Raw genomic sequence first — 11164 nt, forward strand, 5'->3', positions numbered from 1 at the left:
GAGGCTGCTTTTACATGATGAACTGCGTAATTTAGCAAACCTGTTTTTGGACAAGTCTTCTGTGAGGGTCCACAATTCATTTTTTCCAATGTGTTTAACTTTTTATGTCTCCTCTTGACATTCGAAGGATATTGATGAGATAGCAGAACAGTATCGGGACTCAGACCCTCTGAAGACTTCACATTGAGATCCAACTTCATCTCTTGTCCCATCAACAAATGCAGAGTCCTTCTACATCATTAAAAACAAAAGCCAAAACAAAATTAGTTCATGGTAAGAGACCCAATCACTTGGATATGTGCAGGATCATGTTATTAATTAACAAAATTTAGATCTGCTCGTTACAAGTACTCTCATCTTACATATATAACCCGAACTTCTTAATCAGTATGAATTTCCAGCTAGTTTATGAAAATGACAGGCATTAACACCACATGCAAGTACGAAATGCTTCCCCCCACGAATTTTCTCACCATTATCGTAATGCAATGTATTTCAGGGTCATTCGCTAAGCTGACTTCCTCATACTTAGAATAGATGAAAATCACCCACAAATCAGAAAATGAAACAACACAGAAAAAGAGTAGGAAAAAAGAAGAACAATCAGATTCATGCATTGCTATGTGGACAACTGGATTTCTAATTACGATTGAGACGCAGCTCAGCACCTACATTGCGTTTATCCACAATCTGCTAAATTACCGAATTTCGAAACGGCTATAGTATTAACCTCGGAAATGACCATCATTTGAGCGGAAGCGTCCCACCAATTATCTCAAAATTAGAGATTGCAGAAATTGCTTTAGAAGACCAATCTCGATCTCGAGCACGAAGAAGAATATCATCTGTCGCTTAAATTTTTTTTAAAATGATCAGAAAGAAAGAAAGAAAGAACACCGTATGCGTATGTTTTCAAAGATGTCCAAATTTGAGCAAAGCGACAGCGATTGAGCTGCATAAATGTTATAATCATTTAAAAAGACAAAAATAAAGTACAGTTCGATTCCAAATCATATACAGGAAGCAAATGAAAATACAGGGAGGAAAGAAAAAGAGCATACTCGAATAGATCTCGGAGAAGCAAGCTCGGCGGAAAAAAAAAAATCTCAACAAGCGGCATCAACGAACAATCAGCTATCTAACTTGAGGGGAAAGTCTCCATGAGAATAATTAATGAAACTAACCCATTTGCTAGAAGGTTCAATCCTGGCCCATACGGAACTCAGAACTCCCAGATTGACCACGAGAAAGTAGAGATTAAAAGCAAGTTCAACCACCGCAAGAGAAGTAACAGTAAAGCACAAGCACAGTATAAGTGGAGAAAAAGTAGTCTTAGAAGCCGATACACTAAATACTCAGATAGGCTGAAGAGTAAAGAGTGAACTATCTCTCTCGCACAGACACGGAAATTAGTTATAATCATTAAAAAGACAAAAATAAAGCACAGTTCGATTCCAAATCATATACAGGAAGAAAATGAAAAATACAGGGAGGAAAGAAAAAAAAAGAGCATACTTGAATAGATCTCGGAGAAGCAAGCTCGGCGAAGGAAAAAAAAAAAAAAATCTCAACAAGCGGCATCAACGAACAATCATGCTATCTAAACTTGAGGGGAAAGTCTCCATGAGAATAATTAATGAAACTAACCCATTTGCTAGAAGGTTCAATCCTGGCCCATACGGAACTCAGAACTCCCAGATTGACCACGAGAAAGTAGAGATTAAAAGCAAGTTCAACCACCGCAAGAGAAGTAGCAGTAAAGCACAAGCACAGTATAAGTGGAGAAAAAGTAGTCTTAGAAGCCGATACACTAAATACTCAGATAGGCTGAAGAGTAAAGAGTGAACTATCTCTCTTGCACAGACACACGGAAATTAGTTTTTAAATTGAAGTAACATCCCTGTAAAATTCTTCATGACCATGATGGCGACAAGGTTGTGCTCATACAGAAAAATTCTTAAAATTCATAATGATATCCTTACACATTTTTAATAACATGATAAGATATATTATCTTCACTTTTCAATATACTAGTTAGATAATTAATTTAAAAATTACAACTTATTATTTTAATGATTTGTAACAAATTTATGTTGGTTTCCCTTTAAATACTCTTTTAAATAATATGTATTGAAATAAAAACCCTCTTCATCATCATGCAACTAATAAGGATTATTTTAAAAAAATTATAACATTGAGAGTGACAACAGATTAAGATTTTGTATTTAAAATCAAAATAAATTTGTTGTCTGGTCTTATATTTAAAAATAAAGAGAGTATTAAAGAAAAATAAAGGTAAAAGCCAAATACCTTGCACCACAATACTTAATACGGGATTGGATTCTGTTTCATTCCAAAACAATTCTGCGTGGAGAGAGGAAAACTTGTGTTGAAAATGAGTCTTGTGCTTGCATGGAATCATCATTGTTTAGAAGACACGTCTTTGTATTATTATATTTCTTCGTTTTTTTAATTGTAATAAATTTTACTACGTTATTTTAATAAATATCTAAAAACTTTTTCTTGATAAGCATAGAAAATATGAATTTCATTACGTGCATAATGCGAACAATGATGTTCCTATAATCTATGCTGTATGGAAGTGTTTGTACAAGTAATGATTGTGTCCCTAAAAAGCATAAAGATATGCCCAAAAGTCACAACAATGTTTTCATGTTTTGGTAATTTTGTCTAATCTAATTTTCAGTCCATGAATCTTTGTATTTCACTGTTTCCTGTTTGGCCACACTTGACAATGTTGGGGGAGAGTGAGCGGGGTAAATGATATTTGACCCGTGGTTGTAAATTTATTTTAACCTTCTACTATTTCTTTGTTTGCGTGGTCTTGTGATTGAGTTAGGAGGGAAAGTCTAGCGGTTCTAACTTCTATGGAACCAGGAAAGAGGGTTAGTTTTCTAATACAAAATCATTATCTTAAAGCTTCGGGAACGGCACTGGCACATGCAGTTACCAAGACCGGAATCCATGATATCGTCCAATTCAGATCCCTCCCCCCCCCCCCCCCAAAGCAAACAACTTTCTTCAACTTTAAACTAAAAGGGCCTCACTGTAGAATTTCTTCACTATTTGAAATCTCCTTTTCAAGGAGGCATACTCAAACATTTCTTAAACCACGAACATCTTACATTAAAGATGGTCTTGTCTTTTATAGATTAAAACAACAAGGTAGAAGAATTGAACATATCAATATAATATGGTGAACACTGTAGATTATATTAGTTCGTATTAGCGTTACGAGCATCTGACTGACCGAGAGGGGAACAAGAGAGAGAGAAAGAGGAGCATGGGAAGCACGAAATTGGCTGACAGAGGAGACAAGAAGAATAACGTCGAAATATTTCTAATTTTTTATATAAATAAATTGGTTGCATGTGGTTAGATTGGCGGGACAAAAGCACAGATACTAAAGACCGTCGGTGACCTCCACCTCACTGAGTTGAGCCTGTGATCTGTTCAATCTCTTGGGCCACGATTTATTAATTATGGCACTCCACATTATATTAGTGGGGACGTTTACGTTAATTTCTCAGAGCATCACACTTCTATGCAACTTTTACTTCATTTTCATCGCAACAAAAATAATCTATAAATATAAAATTATTTAGCAAATTAATACAAGACACATTACATTATTTTCAACAATGAAACAAGGTTAACGGGGACGATGGCATTTTAGACGATGTCGATGTGTAGGCTCAATTCTAGAAACATTGTTAAGAGTTATTCAGAGCCTATAATCCATCTCGTATCTACCGAATTAAATTAGAATAAAAAATTCTATAAGAACTAGTAAAATTTAACAACCTTGTTGGCAACAAAATTTAACAACCAAATCTAGAGGGATGTGTTAACCTTGGTCTAACTCCGTAACGTTTGAGACATATCAAATAGCTTCCCTATATCATGAACTAAATCATATCTGCCCATGTGACTGTACGAGGCAACTCCTATGTGAGGTTAGAACTATAGACAAGACCAACAACGACTAACTCGTACACATTCAAACCGGAACTGAACTGTACACAAAGTATTCTATTTCAACAACTAAACAGCCTACAACAGCTTCCTAATCAGCATGCTTCGCAGGTTCTCTACTCTCATCTTTCCTGGATTTCCCAAACGACTTCTGGTTTTCCAAAACAGGCATATATGCTTCACTTGTTTTCTTAAAGACGTCACTGGCTGACTTGTCAGATTCACGGGGACTCACCAACTTCTTCTCGACATTTTCAAATTTGGCAGTGGCCCATGGTGCGGTGCCTACACTTCTGGTAGAATCCGATCCATCTATAGTCAGCAGAGATACCGCGTCTCGGGAGGCATACCAGGAATTGCCACAATCAATACATTCCAGCTGAAACAGCAGATCCCTAATCAAATCACGGCCATAAAAAGTGGAGATAATGGGTTTGGTGGTCACGTATATAGCAAAAAATGTGCAAACCTGATAACGGTCGCCATGCCCTGCATGGATAATATCCCTCACTCCCACCTTACATTCCATGCATCTTGAGCAGCGGGCATCAGTCATCTGTGTCAAGTGTTAGAAAAGCTGATGCTCAGCAGCTTTCTTCACAGTATTTGAAAGATAAAATAATAGTAACAGCGTTTATTTTTGGGAGAGGGGGTGAAGAAGGGGGATAGAGCGACCTGCATGTGCCGTGATTCATCTGGCTCCTTCTTGGCTATTTCATCAGCAGTCAAACCCTCCTAAAAATCATAACCAAAAGTAATCATACAATCAACAGTTGAAAAATGCCATGAAAGTCTAGCTAAAGTCATTTGGCGAATGAGGTTTTAGGAAATGGATTAGACGGAGCAAGTTCCATAAATGCATGATATCAAATATCCTAATCAAATAAGACGCGAAACAATTTTTCAGACCACCCAATTTTGTAACGAAAAAATTCAGAAAAAGAAATATCTAACTGTCATGTTTAACTCAATCTAATAATTGGTTTCTCTATAATCAAATTTTCATTACAAGAGATTTGTAATTTACAATAGTTATCATAACATGCAAATGGGTTGGAGAAGCCCATGAAGCAAAAACATCTTTTCTCCTAGATCTGTTATGAATCAGAGCCCAAAATAGGGGAATAAACAGGCATCCATTTGCTCACGGACATAGGAAGAATTCTGATAAGTAGATTTAGACACTTCAATAGAAACATTTTATAATACGTATATTTCTTTAATATTTCATACTTTCCTGCCCATACTTATTCGCAGCACCAAAAGAGAAGAAAGGAACTTCATGCAACTTGGCCTAACAGTAACATCTATAACTTAGGAAACAAGCCAGTGAAAAGGGGGTTTTGGATTCCAGAAGATAGCCAAACACACCCCGGAGCCATTTTTGGAGCTTTTATGTGGGAAGATGTCCCGGAGAAGGCTAAGTGAGAAGACAAAAGAATGAGAAAATGACAGAGACACACCTTATATGCCAATCAATCCACGGTTTTTCATTTTCTTTTACCTTTAATTTGATGTTTTGGAATTCTAGTATTGTTCATTTTTTGTTTCTTTTATCTGTGTCGTTAAATCTCCAACCTAGGAAGAGGGATGCAGCCACAAGGATGACTGATTGAATTCTAATTTTGTGACAATTGAATAGGATTAATATTTATATATATGAACAAGACTCCAATTTACATTCATCTTTAAGGAGTACGTCGCTAGCTGTTTATCGTCGAACATCATATAGTTATCCATGGGATAGGATGTACGCAGGGTACTGAGAAGTGCAGCATAGATCTAGTACTAAAGAAGCTATACATAAAAAACCTAATATCGACATAAATCCAAGATGCTTGCGATTCAAGCCAAAGCTCAATCTAGTTAACTTGTTAACTAATCATGAGATAATTATGGTTAAATAAGTAAAACCTATCAGGTTCATAGATTAATAATGTATAAATGTAATGACTGTCATATAAGCGTCGAAGTCCAACCTCAGAAATATAAGTCTCCGTGATTAGGTGAACCCAAATTTACTACCATTGTCCGCGTGGGTTAAATCACTGTTTCATTTATGTTATTAATAATTAATTTGATTGAATTTATTATTCATCCATCTCTTTTTCCTACTAATTCTATTGGTTGAAATTACTTATAATAGTAGTTATGACCCCTTTGCATGATTGACTCTAGCAATACTCCAGATATTTATTACTGCAATCGATCCAAGACACTTGCATGATTGCACCAATCAAGTTCTAACATCTCATTCTAGAATCTAATTGACATACCAACAGCTAGCCCATCATTCCATTCTCTGCGTTTTTTAAGCTGATATATGAAAACTCTACCAGGGAAAATTCAAACTTATAATTTTTAGTGCAAAACAAAATATTAAGCCTTAAATAGTGCCTGATGATATCAATATTATCAAAATCACAGACGAGGGTCAAACCAATAGTATTAACTGATAAAAGGAAACAACCAGAAGCTGCTTGGTTAAATCTCCCAATTATTAGAACAAAATCCTTGGGAAAAGAAAAAATATTAACAAACAGCTTCAAAGTCCTACGGTAAGATGGTTGGAAATTACCATACCTTCAGTTCATTAGGAGACATACTCAGTATTTTTGAAGGTTCCAACTCTCCGTTCAACAGTCGGCGAGCTAATCTATGGTTCTGCCACAAAAAAAAAAAAGAAGGAAGGTAAATGGAGATGCAAGTAAATCATCACTATAATTTCAGGGAAACGTATCTACAGATGTCCACATCAGTTTCTCTAGTCATAATGTTCACAAGAGCATTGCAGCAGCAGATGTGGTGATATGAACAAACATGCAGATTCAGATAATCATAAACACGAAGGCACCTTCAGACCTTGAGATTATAATTCAATTGCCGTAATTTTTGGTTATACTTCTGATAATCCAAGGCAAGAGCATCATGTGAAGCTTTTTCCAATGCAACTATGGCTGGAACGGCAGCATCTGGCCAAACAAAAGACTTCGAACTCTGCACAGTGCAGCAAAAAGGAACAATTAATCCAAATAACCCCATGGAGATATCGAGAAATATTCCTTCCAGCCTTCATATAAGATGTTTTTGCATTTTTATTGCTGATGAAGAAAAGTTGTTAGATTGCTTTATTGTTCAATAACACCAATGTTCAAATTATACCCTTATTAATTAAAGGGAGACCTCAAAATGCCTTCTCAAGCTGCAAGAACTCATTTGAAATTTTTGACTAGGCATCTTATAATTTGGACCATCTTTTACTTTTGGAAGGAACCTACAAGGAACCGGAGGGACAAGGAAAATATGATAATGGTGAAAATCCCCACAGAGGAGTTCCCAATGACATAAAATTCACTAAATACCTTCTGATCCTTGTCTTGACAATCATTTGTCATTGCAGAACTGCCATTACTGCTACCATGGTTGATTGCATCAGAATTCTCCTTTGCTTTGTCTTCCTTCTGCGTACTTCCATCTGAGTTACACATATGCTGAATGCTCTGAAGCAGCCTTTCCAACCATTTATCACGATGGGAATCTCCTGTTAGTACCTTAAAATTTGCTAGTATTTGATAATACTCTGAAGTATTATTTACACAACTTCCTGGTGTTTCCGGTTTAAGTTGTTGTTCGCTCTTTGGTGTTGTCTCCTCATCTCTTGAAACATCCAAAGGTGAAATGTTCCTTCTCCTAAAACTCCTTTTACTTTTCAGTTGATCTTCCTGCTCAGCAGGGGCTTCTTCAAGCTCAAGGTCGGGTAGATCACCAATACGTTTTAGAGTTTTTTGAACAAGCAAGTCAATTTCTTGCTGTTTACTATCCTCATAGTCCTTATCGGTAAGCTTCCACAGTTTCCTCTCTACTGTATCATACACCTTTTGCACAATAAACCCAGGATGTTGTTTACGATTTGGAAGCTGTTTGTGTAAGGGAACAAAATGAACCACACACTTGTGCATAACAGATTCCGCAGGAACCTCATCACGGTGGAAACTGTAAAACAGCTCCCTTGTATCACGTGATTGCCAGCTTCCACCACCTTTTCTTTCGGCTTCTTCAGGGCGATAAAACCACTGTCCTGTCACCATCATACTGCCACTTAAGGACTGTGTAATGTCCTGAAAGCAGATCAATCCATGCATCAAAAAAGGAAGAGAGAAAGAAGACAGCCCATTTTTGTAGTAGACAAGAAAGGAGACCAAACTACTCAAGATCATTATATGACACGAGATTTGGCACCCTACAGCACTTGTGACAGACAAAAACAGTTGACAAGAACCAGGACAATACCTTGATAATTGCTACATATGGCTTTTGGTTTTTATCCTCTGGCACAAGAAGTACAGGATCCTCCTATAGAGAAAGAAAATAAGTAGCAATGGTGTTCGTATTAAAACTAAAATGCAACAAATTTCACATATTATTATAAAATAAGATAATAGGATCCAATCTCCAGTAAGAACCAGCAACGACCATTTAAAGCAATCGAAAATAGCACAAAAAATGCCTAATATATCGTTATAATTCTCACTATGATTCAGATGCTATAAAGTAGACATAGCAATCATAAAATACAGTAGACATGCAGTATGGACCATGGAGAGAGGCACTGTTACAAATTAAGGTGCATCCATGGTTAAGGACCAAAATGACATGATACATTAATTGTCACTTGGTTGCAAATGGGAGAATCCTCTTCTTGACCCAAATTTTGCAACGAGGTTTCCACCGCCCCATCATTCCATTGGGGCTAAATTGGAAACTCATTCATTAAGTATTTTTACCCAAAATCATATGAGCTTAAAATTCTCATAAAAAAAAAAGAGACGGGGGCGCCGGGGCGGCATCGTCAGTTTCATGAATCCCAACAATCTAATAGAAACTAGTTGATTCCCAGCGATTGCTCTGAAGTTTATCCAAAGCGAAAAGCTCAACCAACAATTAATCAGGAAAGGCGAAAATAAAATCGATCGCCAATAGTAAAACATACAAGTGTATATTGGTTCCCGTCGAACTCGAAGGAATCGTAATGCTTCCTCCTCCCTCTTCCTTTTCCTGAAACCCTAATGGGATCGCCAATGGGCTTGGCGTCCTCCTGTGGCTGTTCCTCTTCTTCGTCAGCACTCATAGACCCTTCTTCTTCCTTGTCCTTTGGCTTTCTCTTCTTTTTCTTATCCGCTTCTTCCTCCTCCTCGTCTTCTTCCTCTGGAAGCTTCATCCTCTTCCTCTTACGCTGCTTCGACCGGTTCTCCTCCGAAACCGAAGATGGCTGTTGTTGCTGCCGTCGCTGCTGTGGACGAGTAGGTGACTCGTCCTCTTCATCACTGGTGGCGACCAGAGTGAACCGCCGATTCCCCATTTCGCAGGGTCTGGCTTTCCTCCTCTGCTATCAGTGCCTGTTTGCTAAGGCGCTTCAGCAAGCGAAAAGATTAGCTCAGCATCATAATTCGATGGTTAACGTAAGAATTAGTTAATTAATTTAAATAGATTAAAAAAATTAATTAAATTAATTATTTATAATAAATAGATATTATTTTTTTTAAAATATCTTTACTAATCAAGTATATTAGATAAAAATACTGTTATTGCAAAAAATACTTTGAAAAAAAAGATAGACATAAAAAATAAAGTGAATTAAGATTTTATATTTATGGTCAAAATAAAAATTAAACAATTTTTTATATTAAAAATTAGATGCTATAGTTTATAAATTTTGGAGTTGAGCTACTTTTTTTAAACATAATTACAAATGCACCTAAAACTTACTTATAACTGGAAAAAAATTTTAAAATTAAAAGATATTTTTATCGTTATACTTTTCTCTATATATTTCTTTTGCTTCCCAGTTAATTTTTAATATTCTTTTAAATAAAAATAATTTTTAACGATTTTGATAATATTTTTAATTCTTAATATCATTTTTCATTTCATATTTATATACATTATGTAAAATATATCATCCAATTAATTATGTAATATTATTTGGTTCAAAAATTTTTACATTACTATGTTTTTTTAATTTAAATATGTTTTATTCATTAAATATAACTTTTTTTATTATTTAATAAAATTTATTTATTTTAGTTATTCTACAAATTAAAATTACTTATTTAATTATAATTCAAATAAATTTTTTATTTTATAAACTAATTTTTATAAAAATCAATCTAAATACAAATCATATTTTAAAAGTCAGTTAAAAATAAATTATTTTTTTCTACCAATAATCCAGACGAAATCCATAGCCGGTTTCTCTACTTGAAACGCACCGTTGGTGTGTAAAATGAAAACGGAAAAAGAACAATAAATGCCAGAGTTTAATGCTGTGTTTAGCTCGATGGAGGGAAGGGGAGGGAAGGGATTTTAATCAAGGGAAGGGGAGGGGAGGAAAGGGGAGGGTAGCTACAAAGAGGAGGGGAGGGAGGAGGAAGGGAGGGGAGGGATTTTAATGATCTCCTGTTTGGATTGATTGGAGGGGAGGGGAGGGAGAAATTTTAACAATACCTTATTTTGTTCTAATAAAAAAAATGACTATTTTAACCTCATAAAATTTAAATGAATTTTCTCACTTTTTTATTTTGTTAAGATATAACTATATATATAATACAATTCACCAATTTTGATTTACAAGACATAGTCACACACTTATAGAATATCAAGATAAAAAGTCATGAGTGATAGATTTCAATCAGAGAAAAGACCTTGAAGGTAAAAGAAAATACCAACAATCTCTTGGAATTAGAAGAAGAGAAAAAAAAAAGTTTACAAATGCTCACTAATTTTGGAGACAATTATCTTAATAACTTCTTGTTAGATACCCAAAAAAACTCTCTTATGTAGAAATGTTTACGAATGATTAGAGGTTAACAAATCAAAGGGGTATATAAGGAATTAAAATATTATCTCTTATCTCCCCTCCAAAAAACCCCACTTTTGGAGGGGAGGTTAGAAGGGAAGGGGAGAGGAGAAGAATCCCTCCCCTCTTTAAAAAACATCTTAACCAAACGAGGGAAGGGTAGGGGCTCCCCTCCCCTCCTAAAAAATTACATCAGTCAAACAAGGGGAGAGGAGCAACTCCCCTCCCCTCCCCTCTAAAAATCCCGTACCAAACATAGCGTAAAAGTCAAGAGAGCAAAAAGCTCAGAAGAAATGCTGCCACGCGTTATGA

The 11164-nt window shown here is 35.7% G+C and overlaps 1 protein-coding gene across 2 annotated transcripts; it reads right to left on the reverse strand.

The window, feature by feature from the left end:
* Positions 1 to 3748: 3748 nt before the first annotated feature.
* On the reverse strand, positions 3749 to 9394 carry LOC114725115 (transcriptional regulator ATRX homolog). 2 transcript variants are annotated; one of them, XM_028911575.1, is made up of 8 exons: positions 8987 to 9394; positions 8287 to 8349; positions 7359 to 8114; positions 6859 to 6993; positions 6580 to 6660; positions 4672 to 4731; positions 4466 to 4552; positions 3749 to 4375 (listed from the first exon to the last, which is right to left on the reverse strand). In XM_028911575.1, the coding sequence occupies exons 1-8, from the start codon at positions 9353 to 9355 to the stop codon at positions 4088 to 4090; spliced, it is 1839 nt and encodes a 612-aa protein (XP_028767408.1). In that variant the 5' UTR covers positions 9356 to 9394; the 3' UTR covers positions 3749 to 4087. The 2 variants fall into 2 exon arrangements, with proteins under 2 accessions (XP_028767408.1, XP_028767409.1); XM_028911576.1 differs by lacking the exon at positions 8287 to 8349.
* Between the last annotated feature and the right edge of the window lie 1770 nt (positions 9395 to 11164).

The sequence above is a fragment of the Neltuma alba genome, unplaced genomic scaffold (assembly GCF_004799145.2).
Source record: "Neltuma alba isolate B1F8T4 unplaced genomic scaffold, ASM479914v2 tig00012228_pilon, whole genome shotgun sequence".
Lineage (NCBI taxonomy): Eukaryota > Viridiplantae > Streptophyta > Magnoliopsida > Fabales > Fabaceae > Neltuma > Neltuma alba.